General features: G+C 39.5%; 1 protein-coding gene across 1 annotated transcript in view; it reads right to left on the bottom strand.

The window, feature by feature from the left end:
• si:dkey-121b10.7 (heparan sulfate glucosamine 3-O-sulfotransferase 6) overlaps window positions 1-20,965 on the bottom strand; it is a 46,155-nt gene extending 25,190 nt beyond the window's left edge. Inside the window, exon 1 of the mRNA XM_062056103.1 lies at window positions 20,331-20,965. Within this exon, the coding sequence (XP_061912087.1) occupies window positions 20,331-20,755 (425 nt within the window). The 5' untranslated portion in view covers window positions 20,756-20,965. The remainder of the gene's footprint in view (window positions 1-20,330) is intronic.
• Between the last annotated feature and the right edge of the window lie 3,434 nt (window positions 20,966-24,399).

Raw genomic sequence — 24,399 nt, 5'->3', positions numbered from 1 at the left:
TTTGGCTTCTAAACATTTGATCGCTTGACCGTATGTGCGCAACTTTTTTTTGCGTATGTACGTAACTTTTTAAAAATATATAAGCTTTATAAACCTTGGGTTAGGTGAACGGTCTTTTGGGCTGAGTGATTGTGTGTGTTGATCAGGTGTTTGAATTGTATTGGCGTGTTCTATGGAGCTAGGAGCTAGCAGAGGAGCTAGGAGCTAGCGTAACAAACACGCAGGTGTTTTTATGCAGGATTAATTTGTGGCATATTAAATATAAGCCTGGTTGTGTTGTGGCTAATAGAGTATATATATGTCTTGTGTTTATTTACTGTTGTAGTCATTCCCAGCTGAATATCAGGTACCGTGAGTATGCAGCCTTGGCTGCTAAACATTTGACAGCTTGACCGTATGTGCGCGTCACGTACGTAACTTTTTAAAAATATATAAGCTTTATGAACCTTGGGTTAGGTGAACGGTCTTTTGGGCTGAGTGATTGTGTGTGTTGATCAGGTGTTTGAATTGTATTGGCGTGTTCTATGGAGCTAGGAGCTAGCAGAGGAGCTAGGAGCTAGCGTAACAAACACGCAGGTGTTTTTATGCAGGATTAATTTGTGGCATATTAAATATAAGCCTGGTTGTGTTGTGGCTAATAGATTATATATATGTCTTGTGTTTATTTACTGTTGTAGTCATTCCCAGCTGAATATCAGGTCACCCCCGGCTCTCACAGCATCTTCCCTATCTGAATAGCTTCAACTCCCCACTAGTCCTTCACTTGCACTTTACTCATCCACAAATCTTTCATCCTCGCTCAAATTAATGGGGAAATTGTCGCTTTCTCGGTCCGAATCTCTCTCACTTCATGCGGCCATCATTGTAAACAATAGGGAACTTTGCGTATATGTTCAACTGACTACGTCACGCTACTTCCGGTAGGGGCAAGCCTTTTTTTTTTTATCAGATACCAAAAGTTGCAATCTTTATCGTCGGTGTTCTATACTAAATCCTTTCAGCAAAAATATGGCAATATCGCGAAATGATCAAGTATGACACATAGAATAGATCTGCTATCCCCGTTTAAATAAAAAAAATTCATTTCAGTAGGCCTTTAATGTTGCTTTGCGTCACTTTAACTAAAACGTGCATAACTTTCCCGTATACTTTATGTGCACCTCTCTGCTGCACTAGTTCTTTGTTTTTGGTATTGGATACATGTTTACCTGCGCTATGCATGCCGTCTCTGCATCCCAGGGTCACGACCAACAACATCCACACACAACAGTAACATACTGTATATCATATGAAAATACTAGTCCAGACAATGTTGGCAAATAGCAACACTTAATTACACACTTAATTAATTCATAGGCTATTTATTTGGCTTCACCTACTCAGTGGACTAGTGGTTAGAGTGTCCGCCCTGAGATTGGTGGGCTGTGAGTTCAAACCCCGGCCGAGTCATACCAAAGACTATAAAAATGGGACCCATTACCTCACTGCTTGGCACTCAGCATTAAGGGTTAAAATTGGAGGTTAAATCACCAAAAAATATTCCCGGGCGTGGCCACCGCTGCTGCTCACGGCTCCCCTCACCTCCCAGGGGGTGAACAAGGGGATGGGTCAAATGCAGAGGTCAAATTTCACCACACCTAGTGTGTGTGTGTGACAATCATTGGTACTTTAACTTTAACTTCAAATTCATTACATTTCGCCACAAATACTGTACACTCCCTGGGGCCCTACTGATTAAAACTGGATTGTATGGCAAAGTCTCCCAGGGATGCGCACATGTTGTCACCGGTGCCAACCATCTGACCACCCCATCACTGACTGGATGAGTCACAACCTACCGGGGGGACGACGAGCTGTCAAAATATTGATGGCCAACTTTTTTCCTCCCTCTAAAATTAAAATCCATCCGTCAAACGATACGTTATCTTGCCATGTTGGATTATACATTACAGTTACTACTGTATTAGGTACACCTGCACAATCTACTAAGGTCCAATACAAGTACAGCGTAAAAGAAGAAAAGACATATTACATAATGAATGTGGATGCATCCTTAGGAAACACACAAATGACATTTTAATCTATTAAGAAGCGATGGGATTTATTTTACTGTGCGGTGTGCAACCATATGTCACATTGCCTGCCAGCATTAGACTATAACTTACATGCACAGAAGACTGTTCGAAATACAACATCTGCACTGTATGGATATTACAATGTGTTTATTTTTGTGGTCATCAAGATGAATATCTTGATTACTACACTCACCCAAATATGAGAAACATGCACCGCCGTTCTGAACCACCGCTGACTATAACCGCCATAATAAACACATTGTTCAATTATCTGACAGCGTCCATCAAAAATGAGCATTGTTATTTTTGCAGGGGTATTTTTTTTTTAGAAAAAGGGTGCAGGTTTTCTTAATTTTATGGTGAGTTTGTCATTCCATGCAAATGGCATCACATAGCACTGATTGGTTGTGACATGCATCCTGCTAAAACTATTTCCTTCCAGCATTGATGCAGCTTAAAACACATTGACTCCCCCTTCTCTTTTTCCATCTGCTCCACAAAGCCTTCTTTCTTGCAGCATAACGTATACATTTCTCTGTGAAAAAAAGAGGAATTTTGAGCAAAAGGTTCCCATGCGATTGCTAGAAATTCACAGGCAGGAAATAAAACCTGGGCATTCCTGGACAGGCAGCACATCCCTGCTCTCTGCTGAATTACGCAACCTTCCTTCCTCAGAGTGACCAGACATTGGAGGGGAGAAACGCGGGGGCGTGAAATGAGTCGATAAGCAGACAGATTTAGAGACACTGACCTAACAAGAAAGAGAACCTGTCCGCCGGCTTTAAATTGCACGGTTTGAGTGGCCTGAACAAGCCGATAAATCCGCCGCGCCAGCGACACCCCAACCTTGAGGTGTAAATGTCAGCGGCGGAGAGGAGTAACAGCCCCCAAGTCAGCAAGATTGAATATTCAGAAGTTAATCATTTCTTCTGTAACGGCGTGATAAAGGCAGAGAGAGGCCAGATCGATGAGAATGAGGCTGTGTTCATGTGATCAATACCGGGAAATGACTAATATATCTGTGCAGTGGCAGGATGGAGAGGCTGCCGTGTTGCTGAGGTGACAGGATGGGCTTCAGGTAACACACTAGGGTTGTACCGGTATTAGTATAGTACAGCGATGCTAATGAATCACATTCTGTAATACCTCCACTGAAAAGTACCGGTCCACCCCCTCCGGCGTCGTCACGTTGTGTCATTGCTGGTTTACGAGCAGAGGAGCATGTTCGGCAGTGCACAATCACGGAGTACTTACAAACAGACAGTGTGTAGACAGAAAAGGGAGAACGGACGCATTTTGACTTAAAAACTAACGATAAAGGTGAAGCTATAACACCGAAACGCCCTCAGGAAGAGATGCTTTAAGACATGCCTAGCTAGCTAGCGGCTAAAGTCCAGCCCCAGTTTTAGCTACTTCTAAATCACTAATCCTCGCCTCCATGGCGACAAATAAAGCAAGTTTCTCACAAGTATCATCCCTGCAGGAAGAGGAATAGCTAAACATGCTTCACTACAAACTGTAGCTCACCGGCGTCACAATGTAAACAAACGCCATTGGTGGATCTACACCTAACATCCACTGTAATGATACCAAGTACAGTAGCGTATCTAGTCGATACTACTATGATTACGTCAATATGTTTTGGCATCACAACATCTTCTTTCTTTTTAAAAAAAAATTACATTATATTTATAAACTCAGGAAATATGTACCTGCACACATGAGGACTTTGAATACGACCAATGTATGATCCTGTTACGACTTGGTATCGGATTGATACCCAAATGTGTGGGATCATCCAAAACTAATGTAAAGTATCAAACAACAGAAGAATAAGTGATTATTACATTTTAACAGAAGTGTAAATATAACATGTTAAAAGAGAAAGTAAGCAGATATTAACAGTAAATGAACAAGTAGATTAATATTTCATTTTCCACCACTTGTCCTTAATAATTTGGACAAAATAATAGAATGGAAAATGACACAATATGTTACTGCATATGTCAGCAGCTAAATTAGGAGCAATTTTTTGCTTACTTACTAATAAAAGACAAGTTTTTTTTATATGTTCACTATTTTATATAAGGACAAACTTGCAGTAAGAAACATATATTTAATGTACCCTAAGATTTTTTATTAAAATAAAGCCAATAATGCAATTTTTTGTGGTACCCTTTATTTAAAAAAGTACCGAAAAGTATCGAAATAATTTTGGTTCCGGTATCGGGAAAACCGTATAACACACACACACACACACACACACACACACACACACACACACACACACACACACACACACACACACACACACACACACACACACGCACACACACACACACACACGCACACGCACACACACACACACACACACACACACACACACACACGCACACACACACACACACACACACACACACACACACACACACACACACACACACACACACACACACACACACACGGAGCGGAGTGCTCCACTCTTGGGAAACCACAGAAAGACTTCCAGTCGATGGCAAATCCGAGGCTTTTCCACATATAAGGATTTGTTCTTGAACAATTTGCCAAATGCTTCCTTTAAGGATGTCCATGTGTTTTACTTGGTTTGCACGCACGCTCATATTGGAGCTCAGAGATGCAGACGGCGCTTTGATAGTGAAGAGAGCGAAGGTTTTCCCGGTTTTCACGTGATATTTTGTTGGCTTGGCACGCTGCAGAAGTCTGCTTCCAATCGATTTTGACGAATCTCTGAGCACTTAACGAGCGATTATGCTGAAAGGAAGAATAACATATGATATCTGGAAGGGGTATGTTCCAAACAAAGGGTGGCTGGACACTCAAGATATCGGGGAGGAAAGCTAGACAAGGACGGGGAAATGAAAGGTAAAGAGAGAAGACTTTTGACCTTTACAGGGTTGGTGTCGTAGGGATGGATTGAAAGGATGGGAAGAGAGGGAACAAAGAAAGAAGGGGAAAGGAAAGGAATTCGAGGATTGGAGAAGGAATGACATAACAGGAATAAGATGGAAAGGAAGGGAAAAGACTGCAGCAGAGGGAACCTTTGACCTTTGGAGTGGCACTTTATAGGCTCCAGTTTTGATTACAGTGTAAATCACAATAGAAGGACACATGGAATGGAAAAATGTGAGGGAAGAGAAGAAACAACTCTTAAAATTGGCATAGGCATTACATCATATTGACTCAGGACAACCCCGAATATAAGACGACCTTTTTTTTTTTCAAGACCCGTATTTGCAAAACAGACCAAACAAATCCTATATGTCTCATAGGACTGAAATAACTGGCAGATGCTAAAAAATAGGAGATGTTCCGTAGAAAAAAAAATGATCGGACGACAACGGCTTGGGTCTAAAATCTCCGATATAAACTCAAGTACAAGCAGTGCTGCAGCGTGTTTGCTTGTGCAAAGCGCGGCAGCCAGTTAACATCTACAATAAATGTATTCCAGTAAGCACACACATTTAGTCTTTTCTTGTACTTTAATCAAGTCATTTACAAAAGGTAAACTTGGTAGGCTATAGGCTACTAGGAGATAGCAGCGACACAACAGCTAAGCCGGGGGTCAGCAAGCCGCGCCTCTCGAGAAGCATGCGGCTCATTAACGCCGCCCTAGTGGCTCCCTGAATTTTTTTCAAAAATGGAAAAAGATGGGGTAAAAATATATTTGTTGTTTTAATCATGTTTCTGTAGGAGGACCAACATAACACAAACCTTCCTAATTGTTAGAAAGCCCACTGTTTAATATGTTTGTGTTCATGCCTTACTGATGACAGTATTTGGCCAGCGCCGTTTTGTCCTACTAATTTCGGCGGTCCTTGAGCTTACCGTAGTTGTTTTATGTGTACAATTTTCTCCGTCGCTGCCACTGAAAGACATGTTTTATGCCACTTTTTTTTGGGCTCATGTTGTCCACCAAATGTTTTATGCTGTGCGTGAATGCACAAAGGTAAGCTTTGTTGATGTTACTGACTTGCGTGGAGTGATAATAATCCATACTAACATGCTATTTAGGCTAGCTGTGTGTACATATTGCATCACCGTGCCTCGTTTGTAGGTATTTTTGAGTTAATTAAATTTCCTTTACTTATGTCCTCTGTGTATTTAATTTATATTTGCATGTCTCATGACACATTATCTGGAAGTAATATTGACTGCATTTCTGATAGTGTGCCATGTTGTTCCAGACCACAGCAAACATTACCATGTTGTTCCAGACTACAGAAAACAATACCCAGCTTGCAAAGATTGTAATTAACCCATTAGAAGAAGACAACCTGTCCTTTCCTTTAATTTGGGCACACACATCTATACCTTTGGCATTTTTAAGCCAGTGATTTCCAGGAGTTATCTAACCCTCTGAGACACTTACTTAATGCCTTCATTACACTTACATAAGGCTTTTAACTTTTTGCAGCTCCAGACAGTTTTGTTTTTTGTATTTTTGGTCCAATATGGCTCTTTCACTATGGTGGGTTGCTGACCCCTGAGCTAAGCACACTATAGTGCATAAACTAGACATACCTAATACGTTTCCTTAATTGAACAATATTGCAGTTCAAAACATGTGTCAATATAAATGATAAATGATAAATGGGTTATACTTGTATAGCGCTTTTCTACCTTCAAGGTACTCAAAGCACTTTGACAGTATTTCCACATTCACCCATTCACACACACATTCACACACTGATGGCGGGAGCTGCCATGCAAGGCGCTAACCAGCAGCCATCAGGAGCAAGGGTGAAGTGTCTTGCCCAAGGACACAACGGACGTGACTAGGATGGTAGAAGGTGGGGATTGAACCCCAGTAACCAGCAACCCTCTGATTGCTGGCCCGGCCACTCTACCAACTTCGCCACGCCGCCCCTATATATATATACGCCGCCCCCTAATATATACTGTACAAGGTTAAAACTATTATGGTGCATGTTACTTAGTTTCCGAGGCAGAGGCATATTAAAAAGCATCCAGTAACAAACGTGTCTGCATCGTTCAACTTACTGTGCCATGCGCTTAAATCACAGGCTGTCGCCAACATTGAATTATCACTCAATTTCAAAAACATAAATCTGTTAAAAGGTTAGTGTTTCTCATACCTAGCATTGTTCTTTGTTTGAGTAATTTCACGTGATCAAGCATATTCTAATAATCCACTCTACAAAATAATGACAGTATGTACCACGACTCGTGCTGATCACATTAATATTGGCATTGGCCAATACTCAAAGCTCCAATATCGATATCGTATCGGTAGTGAAACAATTGTATCTGGACACCCTTATACTAAAGAAAGGATATCATATTTCTTAGCTGCTTGTAAGTTATTTGATAACTCTGCTCGGCGCGTTATCTTGAAATTAACATTAACATTTAAATTGAATTAAATTAAATTTTTTTCCCAGCTGGCGTCGCATTTCTACTGATTACTTGTGTGTCCGTGAGTGACAGGAAGAAAAGCTTTGGCTCCCAATGGGGAGAGGTTGTTTGCCGCTTGTATTAATATCTAGACCTGTCATTTTTTAGGGACAAATATGTTGCACATCTTATATTCGAGTCAGAATGAGGATTGTTTCAAGTTGCTGTATGTCACCAACTAAATTTTTATTCCCAACCCTAAAATATAAGACAACCACCACTGGCTATTAGGGCTGGGCGATATATCGAGTTTGTAAGATATATCGATATATCTTTAAGCAAGATATGAATTAAGAAAATATCGTAATATTGATATAATTTCTTACATGTTAAAATGACCAAACGCTGCTTATTTGTTGTGTTCCTTGTTCTTCCTCGCAACACTCCATGGGCTATTGACAAAAAATGAATATCTTTTATATGTATATTTTCACCAGAAAATATATCGAGATGTATATCAAATATCGAGTTTAAAGTAAAAATATATCAAGATATATTTTTTTGTCCATATTGCTCAGCCCTACTGGCTATCATACAATATTGTATCAAAAGTGGTTTAAACAAACAGATTAATCAAACACATTTCTACGTTTTTCACAAACCCCAATTAAACTAACCTGACTCTCGCCAGATCTTTGTAGTTTGCTGAGCTCCACACAAGGATCTGGGACTTCTCAATAGGAGATGTATTTCAGAAAGCGGGGCCTTGTAAAAAAAATAATTGTATGTGATTGGATAAACCACTTGTTCGTTATCTTGAATGACGTGCTACTTCAACCATTCACATCCAAATCAACCCCTGACGCTGATGAGAGCAACGTTGGGAAATCCAAAACAACAGCCGACATATTGGATAACGACAGAGCGAAAAGTTAATAAATGCCTTCAAAAACCGTTCTCTGTTCATCCTTTAAAGAATGAATATTCGATAGATTCGACAAAACAGTTGCGATAGCAGAATCAATGTCAGCACATGACTTCTCCATTGTTGTTTGAATCAAACAGTCGCTTCGGCGCTACGTCACATCTATGAAATCCTGCCCGGCGATCCTGATTGGTTCATTATTTTTTGCTATCTGGAAGGATATTGCATTGCCCTCGAGCCCAGATCCTTGTGTGGAGCTCAGCGAACTACAAGGATCTGGCCAGAGTCAGGTTACAATTAAACTGCATGTCGTAAATTGTCTTTCAGGCCGAATAAAAAGGGCTGTCACTCACGGTTGCCTGGTATATAAATACGTGTCCGTAGGGCATGCACATACACAAACGCAGTCTCAGAGAAGCGATCAGCAATTGGCAGTGTATAATAACTATTAAAAACGCTAATACAACATTAGTTGTCAACAAACATGGCTAATACACTTGCCTGGGATGTAGTTTACAGTAAAATAATGCAAGCAGCACGTTCCGATCTATGACATACTTTGACCAGTAGTTGGGAATTATGGTAATTATTAGAGATGTCGATAAATGCTTTGAAATGTAATATCGGAAATTATCGGTATCGGTTTCAAAAAGTAAAATGTATGACTTTTTAAAACGCCGCTGTGTACACGGACGTAGGGAGAAGTACAGAGCGCCATAAACCTTAAAGGCACTGCCTTTGCGTGCCGGCCTAATTACATAATATCTACGGCTTTTCACACACACAAGTGAATGCAAGCATACTTGGTCAACAGCCATACAGGTCACACTGAGGGTGTCCGTATAAACAACTTTAACACTGTTACAAATATGTGGCACACTGTCAACCCACACCAAACAAGAATAACAAACACATTTCGGGAGAACATCCGCACCGTAACACAACATAAACACAACAGAACAAATACCCAGAATCCTTTGCAGCACTAACTCTTCCGGGACGCTACAAGGTGTGTGTGTGTGTGTGTGTGGAGGAGGAGGGGGAATGGGGTGCGGGATTTGGTGGTAGCGGGGGTGTATTTTGTAGCGTGTCCCAAATTCCAAGCTGCTGTTTTGAGGCATGTTAAAAAAAATAATGCACTTTGTGACTTCAATAATAAATATGGCAGTGCCATGTTGGCATTTTTTTCCATAATGTGAGTTGATTTATTTTGGAAAATTAGGCATTATAATGTGTTAATTCCACGACTGTATATATCGGTATCGGTTGATATCGGAATCGATAATTAAGAGTTGGACAATATCGGAATATCGGATATCGGCAAAAAAGCCATTATCGGACATCTCTAGTAATTATGTTTCTTTGATTTAAGGATTCATGAAACTCTTATTTAAATGAAATACAATGCAACCTTTCACTAAAATAAAAGTGTCAGGCAAATACAAGATTTACGGAAAAAGATCCCTAAAAGACAGAACTGACATAAAGACACAGCTGACGTATTGGAATCGTAAAACTCAATTAGGAGAGGAGAGGAAATGGGATTACTGTCAAAAATGTATCAAAAATAAAAAGGCTTCCCTCTGTATGATGCAAATTATTGTGAATCCACATTACAAGGTGAAGGGTCGATGTTGTGGATTAATACTCCATAAGGTCTCGTTTGACTGTGGCCAAAAGCCTAATCCCCGTCATCCCCCGTGCACGTCCCCAAGCTGTCCGTGTAAATGCCTGACCTGTCATTACACGGCTCCAATACTCACAGTGTTGACGCGTGCTGTCAGCGGATTAGAAAAGAAACTAAACACTCCTTTGGTCACGAGAGGGGGGTGGGGGGCGGGGGGGATAACGAGTTGAATAAAAGGCTATACAGTCAAACATACAGTCGGTCTGTTTTATGTCGACAACCCTCCACCAGCTCTTTGAGTCCTGGTGCACCATGTTCGGCTTTTTGACAAAAAGTGCCTGCCTACATGGTTGACCTCTCTTGACCACATGCAATTTGAGAACCAAAGGTGTCGTTTCTATGACGAATCAGTCCATTTATGTTGACTTTACGTGACTTCATCATTATCAATAAATCATTAAACACACAGCATTAAAGTGTGCACACATGTTTAGAGCAAAGTAAACTAAAAAATACAAGCATGGCAGTTAGGGATGGGTATCTCTCACATTTAAATTGATACCTTGGAATCGATACCAGTACCCGAGGTACTAATTTTCGGTACCTCTGTGTGCGTTCATGTGTTCCAAATGTCTTTTTTTTTTAATTAAAAAACCCCAAAAAACATTTAAACTGAGCTGCTGATAACTGTCCAATTTTTATATATACAGGTAGTTATCTTACCCTTCTGAGTCTCATTTGCCAGTATTAAATTGTAGATTTTGCTTGCATTTGCAACTCCAAAGCATTAGATGGCAGTAATGTGTGAACTATGGTGTGTTGCCTTAGCCAGGAAGTGGTCTTTGCCATTAAGCTTAATGTGCCAGTCTGCTTTCAGACTGTATGATGCAAATGTACTGAACTTGAATGAATAATAGACTGTATTTATATTATTCACATGTGAATAATGCTGTATAATAGACTGTATTTATATTATTCACATGTGAATAATACTGTATAATAGACTGTATTTATATTATTCACATGTAAAAAATACCTACTGTAAGTGTTTATTGTTTAATGTGAGTGAACTGTGGTGCCGAATTTCCCCCAGGGATAAATAAAGTACTTTCTATTCTATTATTTTCTCTTATGTTGAGCCCTCCAAAGTGTTCTTACTGTAAATATTGTACTTATGACACACCAGCTGTTTGACTGTAATATCCATCTTAGTTGTAGTTGTGTAGTTTGTAGTTCAACTTTGGAGGTGTTGAAATTCCATCCATCCCATCCGTTTTCTACCGCCTGTCCCTCTCGGGGTCGCGTGGCGTGCTGTAGCCTATCCCAGCTGAACTCGGGCGGACGGCGGGGTACACCCTGGAAAAGTAGGTGTTGAAATTGCCATGTAAAATCGCTCATGCGAATCAGTAGCGCGTATATGGCAAAGCCAATGTTATTTAGCACCAATCTTTCGTGCATTTGTGAAAAGTGGAGCCTCACTGTACGTTTGAGTGTTTTCTATCAGGCGTACTTGCTTTGTTGGCATGGAAAATTCCCTGGAGGCAATTTTGACTGAGTGATTGAGGGCTTGTGTCCATGCCAAATGCTTGAGCCGGTGCAGAGTCCGCAACCAGACGTGAGGTATCAAAATATGTTACTGTTTATTTTACGTGAATGGATTCCAGACAGTACCAACACCATTTGGTTGATATCTTTAAAAATACCAAATCCGGTACCCATCCCTAATGACAGCATTGTAACCAGGATTCTACCACAGCAACTAACAAAATAAACCCATTTTGTTCTAGATCGTTAGTCTCCCGCAGGGATTTTTGTGCGCGAACAAAAGCTTTATTGTCATTGTAGTCAAGACAGAATGACCGCAGCAGTTCCGTTAGATAAGACTACGAAATATCGTATGAAAAAAGAAGAATCAAAGTAAAAAATCCACAAATGGAGTAAACATTAGGTAAAAAAAAAGCTTTATTATTGTCCATTCTCCTCATGTGTCTGTCCACAGTCACAAGCAAAGGTGCAAGCGATGGCTTGTTTCGGTTTTGTTATCAGCCGCTTATGTTGACGTAGACAGGTTCCACAGGAAAGCAATAAAAGGAACATTTACAAGTCTTTTTACTTCTGCTTTGACATGTTCAAGTGTTGCTCAGTCACTAGCACTTCAAGTAGGTATTAAAGTCACTCACATGGGTCAACACATATCACATGCGTACAAAAAGCGAGAAAATCTGACTTTACATCAATAATGGTGATAGACAGCGGCTTGATTAATCGTAGCCATCATAGCAGAAACTTCCTGTGACCTCCACATCGCCCCGCAGACGGGGATTCTGGCACCGTAAAGAGGAAGAATTTACGGTGTCGATGACTTTGCCATAAATCTAACTTTTGTGCGTCTCCAAATTTTATTTTTCTGTGCCTCTGGCAGGGAATCTCGGGGCAATTTTATAACATAATGTGAGAGTTATGTTTACCCACGGCGCACCTTTTAGAGGGCATATTCTGTATGTTACCTGTATTTATATAATTTGCCTTTGCCTTGGCCCTCCCCTATAATGTTATATATTTTCTACACCTACAGTAAAAAAAACAAAAAAAAAACCCAGCATATATCTTTATCTTGTCAAAACAATGACTTGTTTGTTGTTTGGCAACAGTTGGTAATGGTTATGTGCAGTAAAACTTTTCATGAATTTAATTCACCTTAATGTGTGTTCCTAAATTTGTGTTGGACGTCTTAAATGAAGAGAGCAGTTGTGATTTTGGTGTACAGAGTAAACAACTAAAAACTAAGGTTTTCAACATTGTTTTTTTAAACAAATACATTTGTCTCAATATGGAAAAGGACACACATTATTGTGGGCTTCCTGCAGGTCAGCTTTATCACCAAAGGAAAAATCTAATCTGCAGGAAAGAAATCCTTCTGCCGAGTATGTTTCTTTTTCTTTTTTGAGTCGTCAGCTTGAAGCGTCCCTCTGTCTCCGACTCCCTCGTCGTCATGTGACACCATGCAGTGCGTCTCTGTTAGGATTTTGCTTACTAGTTTCGATGACCCGCCTTATCTTGCTTTTGATTGGCCAGTTCGTAATGTTTTGCCCTAACCTTAGCCAATACGAACACCAACCAATCATAATGGATTTTCTCCATATTTGCGAATGTTCTTATTTATCCAGGTCATTGTATTTTCTCAATTTTTTCGGGCGCGGTGCCTGGATCCGCAGTCCATTTTGTCTCTTTGTAGCTTGTAAGTTTGATGTATGACACCTCGCTACACGGGTCTAAAAGTAGCTAAACTACAGGAAAAGCTACCGTATTTTTCGGATTATAAATCGCTCCGGAGTATACTTTGCTCCAGTCGAAAATGCATAATACAGAAGGATAAAAACATATATACGTCGCACTCGAGTATAAGTTGCATTTTTGGGGGAAATTTATTTGATAAAATCCAACACCAAGAATATACATTTGAAAGGCAATTTAAAATAAATAAAGAATAGTGAACAACAGGCTGAATAAGTGTACGTTATATGACGCATAAATAACCAACTGAGAACGTGCTTGGTATGTTAACGTAACATATTATGGTAAGAGTCATTCAAATAACTATAACATATAGAACATGCTATACGTTTACCAAACAATCGGTCACTCCTGATCGCTAAATCCGATGAAATCTTCTTCCTCGTTTTTGCTCTTGGTATGCGCCGCTAGCGTCCTTTCTTTCTGCTGCTCGATCGCCGTTTTCTGCTGCATATTTTACTACGTCCAGCTTGTAATCTGCAGTACATGATTTCCTTTTTGGTGCCATTTTTGTTCAGCCCTTCCCAGTTTTTATAGGTTACCGCCAATGTTAAAATGATCCATATTAATAGCTACGGCAGTAGCATAAAGCATATAGCAGTTAGCATCCCATGACCCACAATGCACTTCTGCCATGACCCTCCCCCGCCAAATTCTTATTGGTTGACGTGTGTGTAACGATTGCTGACATTTGCTTCGTCTCTTCCGTGAATGAGATAAATAATATTATTTGATATTTTACGGTAATGTGTTAATAATTTCACACATAAATCGCTCCGGAGTATATGTCGCACCCACGGCCAAACTATGAAAAAAATAGCTAAACTACCGCCAAGCTACTGGGAAATGTAGTTAAGCTACGTAGCTTAGCTACATGTAGCTTGTTACTGCCCATCACTGATAATAATAATAATAAGTAACGCGGTAATGCATGCGTTTGAGCACAAAAAAACCCCATTGAATTAATCATGTATGAACACAGATTACCTTAACCGCAGACCGTTACCTAAAAAGCGTTGGTAAGTCGCTACACAGTCAGGTCAATGCATACACAGATTTCACTTTAAAATTGTCATGTCTGTGTGATCATGTTTTGTTTTGGTTATGTTCAGGTTTGGTTTTTGGACTCTTTGTGCACTCTTGTTTGTCTTGTCACCATGACTACTCATTAGTTTCACCTGTCTCACGTTTTGCACTTGTGCACCTGTCACAAATCATGTCTGTATTATTTAAGCCCACTGTTGCCAGGAAGTCAGCTGGCGACATTATCATAACTCTGCTCACTTCATGCCATGCTACTTCTGTACCTTCATGCTACCATAGTTCCATGCCAAGTAAGTTTTTGTTTATTCATGTCACGTTTAGCAGTTCTTTTGTTTCATGTCCTTAGTCTACGTTGAGTGTAAGTTTTTGGTTTCATTAGTCAAGTTTGTTCTCCGCCATTGTGCGCACCTTTTGTTTGCTTCCTTTTTTGTAGTCTGTTAGTGTTTAAAATAAAATGTGTACTTACATTCACGCCTTGCCCGCGCCAACTTTCCTTTGCCGTCCAGGAAAACAAAACAACCCATAGTCCACGTATTGACAAAAATACACCCTGGTGGGACTTTAGATAATACTGTTACCAAGTGTGGAACAAATAAATGAGGTGTATTTAAGTAAAAAGTATTCATATATGACATTCTGACAATAACATTTAATTGGTATCAAAATATTTACTGTAGTTAATGTATACTATGCAAGCAAGTAATGTTTTGTGATTAATTTGCTAAAAAGAAAAATGTTTCACTGCTGTTTTTCCAATTGATCATTTAAAACTAGGTAAAGCTTCATATACAAACCAGCATACATATTTTTACTATGCAAGCAAGTAATCTACCGCTTGTCCCTCTCTGTGTCGCGGGGGTGGCTGTAGCCTATCCCAGCTGCACTCGGGCGGAAGGCGGGGTAAACCCTGAAAAAGATGCCACCTCATTGCAGACTAATTATAATTTATATTTTAAAATGTGGTAAATCTTCATATACAAACCAGCATAGGGATTTATCACACCCACTGAATTAAAAGCTGCTTTCATTGAGTAGTTCGCTCATGAACTGTACCCACACATCATCCTAATGTAAGTCTGTTTTAGGTGTCATCAGAAATGCATTAGAAGAGCAGCAGCCGCCTCCACCTTTCCGTAAAGTAAAGCGCTCTTCATTAAATAAGCAAAACAAACCAAGCCTTGTGCATGCACACGCTTTGATCCGTCTGAAGCTCATCTCTGACCTGATCTTTAGACTGTTGTATTGATTCCATCTCCTGCATCTTGTCTTCTCATCAAACCATCATTTATTCCACCTAAAATCTAACCTTCCTATTCCATGATGTTTTCTGTAGCCTCAAGCCCACAATAACCATATCACTGCATGCACAATTTATTATGAGTTTCATACTATAAGAGCATCAGGGCTACGTCCCATTCTCCCTCCCTCGTGATCACGCTAGCCTTGGTGACAAAGGCTCTCTCCCCAGGGGACCTACATGGACACTTTGGAAAGCAGCGTGTCAGCTCAATAAACAGCAATTTATTGGCAGGGGACTGACGGAATACAATACTCAGCCATCCTTGGACACTCTCTGTGGAGCGTCTTATTGGCGCTGAGCGATATTAATGAAGAGAGCATCGAGCATGATAGTGTTACTGAGTGTGTCTATCCAAAAACATCATCGATGCTTAATTCCCTCTATTATATCTGTTTTATTGGACCTTTCATATGTTTTAATGGGGCCGTATTTCAATGTATTCAAACAGAAACAAAATTATCTAAAAAAAATAAATAAATAAAGCACCACACTTTAATGCTCTGGGCCATGTTCAGCATACTTGTCAGAAATAGTATTAATATTATATATAACAGTATTAGCGGTCATCCATTTCTACAGTAGATTGAAAGACTATAGGTCTCTTTATATGTGTACGTTCTTCATACATTATTTCCTCCAATACCGTTTGACCCATTTTATGTGCTGTATTATTATTATCGTGTATAGTGTAAGGAACAGGGCTAGCAAAATGTTTTTTTTACATAAAACTAGAACTCCATTATTTTAAATAAAAATATATTTAAAATTATTTAAATATTGCAAACGTTTTCATTTAAAACTTTGTACAACGTCATCCCACAATACTAAAACTTTTTTTCTCAAAATATTCTAACATTTTCGGATAACTTTTTTTCTTCTAAAATATGAATATTTATTTTGTAATATACATTTTTAAATGCAGTGGGGGGTTTTTTTTATATGTGTTTTAGATTTTTTGTGAGCATTTAACTATTTTTATTTTTTTTCCAAGACAAAAAGGGTACTGTATGTTTTCAAACTGTAGCATTTGGGTAGCGGTTGTAGATACTGGCCACACCTGAGCGGCCTTCTCTCGGGGGATCACAATGATGAGGGGGAAAATAAAGATTTATTTGTACTCAACCAAACCAATGAGAGATTATCATCACAAGTCTAAATCCCTCTCAATGTAAACGAAGACGTGAGTGTGCAACACATGGACACATTTTTGCTATAATTAGTGTGATTCCAAGAAAAACGGGGTCTTGCCCAGGGCGCCATAGAAGCTAGGACAGCCCTGCATCCTCCTGACAAGGTACCATAAATGATCTACTGTAGCATCATATTTCAGCTGCAGCCACAATACGCAGATCTATGTTATGTTATGGTATGTTTCCTATTATAATGTGGCTGTCCAATGAAAAGCATGTATCCAGTCTTGCCAGAAGGCCGGCTCGAACTTGAGCGCAAGCTGCAGCGAACGTGTTGTCTATCCACTTAGAAACTAATCCTCACCACCTAGGTGTCATCCCAGTATTATTATCACTGGAGGGCAAGTGGAAAAGGAATGGAAAAGTATGCTACACACACACCCACACACACACCCACCCACACACACACACACACACACACACACACACACACACACACACACACACACACACACACACACACACACACATACACACACACAGATTGATATTTTTAATTTTTTTGGGTGGTTTTTGATATTTTGTTTACAAAGTCAGGGAGTAAGTCTTTGGATACAGGAATAGTTTGAGAGCAAAACCCAAGTGATTTAAAAAGCAGCCAATAGTAATTGTTGCTTTTGCTTATTAATGTGCACTAACCACTTTATTTTGTTTAAAAAAAAATATACGTATCATTCAATACTACAAATCTAACGCTCCATCTGATTTACAACAAAACCAGCAAATTCTTAGTTTTATAAAAATGCCCTGTTCAAATTTTACAGCATTTAACAGTATTTTCTCCACAACAAAATACTGTAATCAAAATGTACTGTAACGTTACAACAAATGAGTGTAAATATTACAATACCTTTATATTTCACTGCAAATAACTGTCATTTCACAGTATTTTGATAGTTATGCAAATTTAGCCTGCAGCAAATTGAGTGAATTTACAAATATTTGTTTTTACAGTACTGTGTTTATATAAGTTATTTGCTAAAAACATGTTCATTTCTATAATCTTGTCAAATATTTTGGATCGGGATCTGAGACCAAAAATATTAATCAGACATTCCTAATAATGATGATGGGGAAATCCAGTGTTTCTTAAACATAACCAATTGTTGGGCCTCAAAAGAGGGCCATCAATAAATATCAGTTTTTTCAGCTGTGGTCGTGTATGGGCCGCAGCGATACTCAGTTGTAATACACCTTCCCACCACTTGTTTCTTAAGCGCAAAAAATATGACTAAAGCGGTGAAGCTTAGTTTCATTTGCCCTTTTTAGTTCAGAAACATTTTCATTATTAATTTAGTTTATTTGAGCACAACATAATTGTATGTGAATGATGATGATGATGATGATGATGAATTACATTTGTAACGCACTTTATATTTGTTAAAATCTCAAAGTGCTAAAAAAAAATGTTATTTTTTGTCAGGTATTTTTGAGTCCCTTCTTATGCAGTATATTTGTAGATATTTTTCTAATCAACCGGACCTAAGCCTAAGTGTTGAATAAATAATCATCTTTGTGATTAAGTTAAAGTTAAAGTACCACTGATAGTCACACACACACTAGGTGTGGTGAAATTACCCTCTGCATTTGACCCATCCCCATGTTCACCCCCTGGGAGGTGAGGGGAGCAGTGAGCAATTCCAACCCTTGATGCTGAGTGCCAAGCACATTTTCATATCATTTGACAAGGTTGTAAACTGTAAGTTGGCTAGATATAATTATTGAATATAATTCAAATCAAGAGTAAGATTACTCAATCAGTGTTAATATTGGAGTGAAACATTTGGGCCCCTAGGTTAATTCAAATCTATGTGTTCATTTTGACAGCACTAATTATTGTTAATTAGAGGCAAACAAAATATGTTCATGCATGTTTTATTGGACAGCGACGATATTGCAACCTCACTTTTTCCCCACAATAATATCCATTAATGTATTTAATTTGTCAAGTGTGAGCCTATAGACCAGTGTTTTTCAACCTTTTTTGAGCCAAGGCACATTTTTTGCGTTGAAAAAATCCGGAGGCACACCACCAGCAGAAATCATTACAAAACTAAACTCCATTGACAGTAAAAACTCGTTGTCGCAATTGTTGGATATGGATTCAAACCATAACCAAGCATGCATCAATATAGCTCTTGTCTCAAAGTAAGTGTACTGTCACGACCTGTCACATCACGCCGTGACTTATTTGGAGTTGTTTGCTGTTTTCCTCTGTGTAGTGGTTTAGTTCTTGTCCTGCGCTCCTATTTTGATGGCTTTTTCTCTTTTTTTGGTATTTTCCCGTAGCAGTTTCATGTCTTCCTTTGAGCGATATTTTCCGCATCTACTTTGTTTTTATCCTTCTTCGTGGGGACATTGTCAATTGTCATGTCATGTTCGGATGTACATTGTGGACGCCGTGTTTGCTCCACACGTAAGTCTTTGCTGTCGTCCAGCATTCTGTCTTTGTTTACTTTGTAGCCAGTTCAGTTTTAGCTTCGTTCTGCATAGCCTTCCCTAAGCTTCAATGCCTTTTCTAAGGGGCACTCCCCTTTTGTTTATTTGTTGTTTAAGCATTAGACACCTTTTTACCTGCACGCTGTTTCCGACATCTACAAAGCAATTAGCTACCTGCTGCCCCCTACTGATATGGAAGAGTATTACACGGTTACTCTGCCGAGCTCTAGACAGCACCGACATTAAACAACGGCACATTATTTGCAGACTATAATTACTGGTTTGCAAAAAATATTTTTTACCCTAAATAGGTGAAATTAGATAATCTCCCACGGCACACCAGACTGTATCTCACGGCACACTACATGTCTTTTAATTTTCTTAGTCATATCAATTTTGACTACCGTAATTTCCGGACTATAAGCCGCTACTTTTCCCCCTCGTTCTGGTCCCTGCGGCTTATACAAGGGTGCGGCTTATTTACGGCCTGTTCTTCTCCGACACCGACGAAGAGGATTTCGGTGGTTTTAGTACGCAGGAGGAAGACGATGACACAATGATTAAAGACTGACTTTTCATATACCGGTAGGCTGGTTATTTTGATAACGTACAGGCGAGCACTTTGTATTACTTTGCAGCGTTGTATTACTTGTACTCTGCACGAATGCTGTTCGCCATGTCAAAGATGTGAAAGTTTGATAGAATGATTGAAAGATTTATTGTTAATAAATGGGACGCTTTGCGTTCCCAAACAGTCATCTCTGTCCCGACAATCCCCTCCGTGGTAGCAGGAACCCCTATATACTACGCTAATTACACATCAAAACCCTGCGGCTTATAGTCGGGTGCGGCTTATATATGGAGCGATCTGTATTTTCCCCTAAATTTAGCTGGTGCGGCTTATAGTCAGGTGCGGCTTATAGTCCGGAAATTACGGTATATGTATAAATTGAATGTGCTGCAGTTATGGCTCATGTTGTGTGTGTGAAGAAGCCAATTAGGGTTATTTCCAGTATGCATGCTTTATAACGGTAGGTGAATGATTAGGTCATGTGATTACCTGTACCAGTCCAGTCCCTTATCATAGAAGCGGTCAAAGAAGTGAGGCTCGGATCCAACCGCCCTCACGTCAGGGTGGATGCGCAGGAACTCCAGAAGAGCTCTTGTTCCTCCCTTCTTCACCCCGATGATGATGGTCTGAGGGAACTTCTTGCTCCCGAAAGTATTAGCGATGGAGATGTTGTTCGTACTGTCAGCGACGTCCGGCAGCTGCTCCCGCACAAAAGACGGCGCGTCTTTTGGATAATGTTCGTCCTGCCGGCGCGCCCGCTGGTCATAAACAGGTCTGGGTGAGGACTCGCAGAATCCGTTCAGGCAGTAAAAAAGGTAAACGAAGAGGATGATCATGGTCAAGAAGACGGACAGCTTGGACTGCACCTTCAGGTGTCCAAAGTTGAACGCAGCTCTCCATTTACTACATCCCATGAGTCTTCATGTTTATGTTTTTTTTTTTTTTTTTTTTTTAAAGGCACGTCCTAAAAGATGCGCACATCCACACCAAGCGGCAGCAAGTGCCGCCGAAGTTGCGCAACGTGCGTAAAAACGCGCACCATGACGTTCCTCAAACCACTCCTCGTCCTCTCTGCGGGGATTTCAAGTGTGCTGGAACACGCGTGTGTCCCTCCTGCGCGCTCCCGCGGCTCCGTGGAAGTGTCTCTGTGGGAAACACGCATCCCCATTTCCACGCCCTATATCATCACGCCCCCACCACCCCCTGTTTCACTGAAATAACAGGCAAAATAATCCCCATTAGGACAAGTCCTCATATTGCAGTCATTTGCAAGCAATTTGACTGAAATGCAAGGAAAACATGAGCAAGTACTGCAGACTGAGGTGCCCATTTCCTCTACAAATCACCACATCCACCCTGAGGAAAATGTGTGCAAATTTGCGAAGCTGTATTATTGGACTTTTTTTAGTCCAATTTGATGTCTGCTTGGCGGCCACCTGCTGTCAGTCCCCTATCCGACCCCCCCCCCCCACACATTTAACCTTTGCACCCTAGCCATATACTGGGACAGACAGGTGCTGGAAGCTCCTTTCTCTCCAAGTGTGTTTGTGTGTGTGTGTGTGTGTGTTCTTGTACTTCTGCCCTTCTTGAGACATCAACAAGGAAAAGTACCTTCCATATGAGGACCGGTGAACAAGTTAGGACCGAAATCATGGTCCTCAAACGGATTACCATTGCATCTAATAGAGAGCCAAATACTAGAGTCCGTGAACATTGCTCCAAAGTCAGGATTTTTTCGTTGATTTACAGTTTTTACCATTTGCTTACACACAATTTTACTAACTGTGTGTCTTTTTTTCAAAAGGATTTACACACTTTTCCCGAACACCACATTCAATTGTCTTAATTCCTAGATCAGGGGTCCCCAAACTTTTTGACTCGTGGGCCGCATTGGGTTAAAAAAATTTGGCCGAGGGCCGGGCTATATATATATATATATATATATATATATATATATATATATATATATATATATATATATATATATATATATATATATATATATATATATACTACCGTTCAAAAGTTTGGGGTCACCCAAACAATTTTGTGGAATAGCCTTCATTTCTAAGAACAAGAATAGACTGTCGAGTTTCAGATGAAAGTTCTCTTTTTCTGGCCATTTTGAGCGTTTAATTGACCCCACAAATGTGATGCTCCAGAAACTCAATCTGCTCAAAGGAAAGTCAGTTTTGTAGCTTCTGTAACGAGCTAAACTGTTTTCAGATGTGTGAACATGATTGCACAAGGGTTTTCTAATCATCAATTAGCCTTCTGAGCCAATGAGCAAACACATTGTACCATTAGAACACTGGAGTGATAGTTGCTGGAAATGGGCCTCTATACACCTATGTAGATATTGCATCAAAAACCAGACATTTGCAGCTAGAATAGTCATTTACCACATTAGCAATGTATAGAGTGTATTTCTTTAAAGTTAAGACTAGTTTAAAGTTATCTTCATTGAAAAGTACAGTGCTTTTCCTTCAAAAATAAGGACATTTCAATGTGACCCCAAACTTTTGAACGGTAGTGTATATATATATATACATATATACATTGTCTTTTTAATCCGTTTTGACATTTAACATTGTCACGTTATCGATGGGAAAATTCATTTTTAGACAATATGATTTGCCTGAGCGGCTAGGAGACACCGAGAGTAACAAGCGGTAGAAAATGGATTAGAAAGGAAAGATTAAAAAAAAAACAAAAAAAACAAAAAAACATCTTTTTTAACTTGGGACTTCCTGTGGGCCGGATTTTGGATGCTGGGGGGCCGGATCCGGCCCGCGGGCTGTAGTTTGGGGACCCCTGTCCTAGATGATTTGCAAAATGACACACTTCGGTCAAAACATATGCCCATTCATCAAAATAAAGCAAGCATTTGTAAAAATGTAGTTTTATTGTCATCTCACTCACACAGACTTCAAATTATAAGACACTATTGGAGTGAGTTACCCAGAACAGTGATAATACAAAACACATTTGTAAAAAACCCTATTTTACTATAATAAATCACATTTTTGGGGACATTTTGCCTGACCTTTTTAGCATATGTGATGAATGATTACTGTAACTTGACAAAATATATTGGCAAATCCATAGCAATCGTCATTGTTTACTTTGAAGTGGGCCTATATGTAAGGACCTAAAGAGAAAGTAAAAATATCCTGCAAGCTTTTCGAGAACTGCTAAACAATTATGCTGCACACTGAAAATATTTATTTTTACCACAGTCAGGTAAATTAACATATCATAGTAGTCAACAATGATATGCAGTACAAATTAAAATAAAAAGGTTTGAAAAAAAATCCGGAGATAAAAATTACGAATGGAAAAAACTGTATAGCTGTAGCCACTTGAAAGCTGTATTTTCAATGTATCACCTGTGTGTCTTTACACCTGGTGGATGTGATTATCCAATGGGTTCAATTGTGTGGTCGTTTGCAAGCCTGCCCTTTGGATTGACCAGGAAGTAACTTCACAATCCTTATGTTTGTGTAAGGTGTAAAGTTGTGTGTATCACAATTGTTATCTGTGTGCAAGATGGGAAGGTGTGTGTAAAGTATTGTGTGTAATATTTCGCAAAAACTGTGAAGCAGAGTCTATGCCTAATATTAGGCAAATCTGCACAGTGGTTTTGTTTACTGTGTGTAGACTTTTGTTACCTGTGTGAAAATGTAAAATGTTGTTTGTGAGCAATGGGAAAAAACTGTAATGTGCATACAAAAGTAATCATTGACAGGTGCAAAGGCAGCAATATATGATAAAACAAGACGGCAGCTAAAGAAGGACTTCCCTATTCATCCCCGAAAAAACCCGCCAGGTGAACAACTGATTTTACGACTGCTGGTGCTGACGTAAGACAAACCGCGTTCCATATGTGACCGTAGGATAAACAAATACACTACGGTACTAAGACTATAGCGGAGATTAACAGTTAGCTTTTACAGCTGGGTTGCCCAAAGTGCGGCACAGCGGCCATCTGTGGTCCGTGACTCGTTTGTCATTGGCATTAAGCACATTACAAAAAACAAAAAATAGAGGTCTCATTTGTGGTGAAATCTGTCAAAATTAGGGTGGTCCTAAAAAGGAGGGATTTTTCAAATTGACTGTGTGTCGGTTTTAAAAGCGTTCCCCCTCTGGACAACATATAAAATAACAAGTGTGTGTAAGAAATTGAAATGCGCCCCCTTTGGCCCCAATTTTTTTTTTATATAAAATAAATATGTTTATAGAGACATAATTTAAATGAATAATGAAGATTACAACCCAATTACAAAAAGGGACAAGCGGTAGGAAATGGATGGATGGATACAAACAAAATTAAAAATATATATACAGTATATATATTTACTAAAAGCTTGCCTTTTTTATATATGCATAGAATGTATATATTATTAATGTTGTAAATGCAAATCTTTATATATCTAGAAAGGGTGGTCCTAAAGAGGAAGGCATTTTTCAGAGGTCTGAAGAAGGTAGCAAATACAAGAATGTGTGTGTGTAAAACCTGGCCGTCAGCTTTCCTTTCTCATGTGTGCACAACTATAAT

The sequence above is a fragment of the Entelurus aequoreus genome, linkage group LG08 (assembly GCF_033978785.1).
Source record: "Entelurus aequoreus isolate RoL-2023_Sb linkage group LG08, RoL_Eaeq_v1.1, whole genome shotgun sequence".
Lineage (NCBI taxonomy): Eukaryota > Metazoa > Chordata > Actinopteri > Syngnathiformes > Syngnathidae > Entelurus > Entelurus aequoreus.
This window is presented reverse-complemented; position numbering and strand designations above follow the sequence as displayed.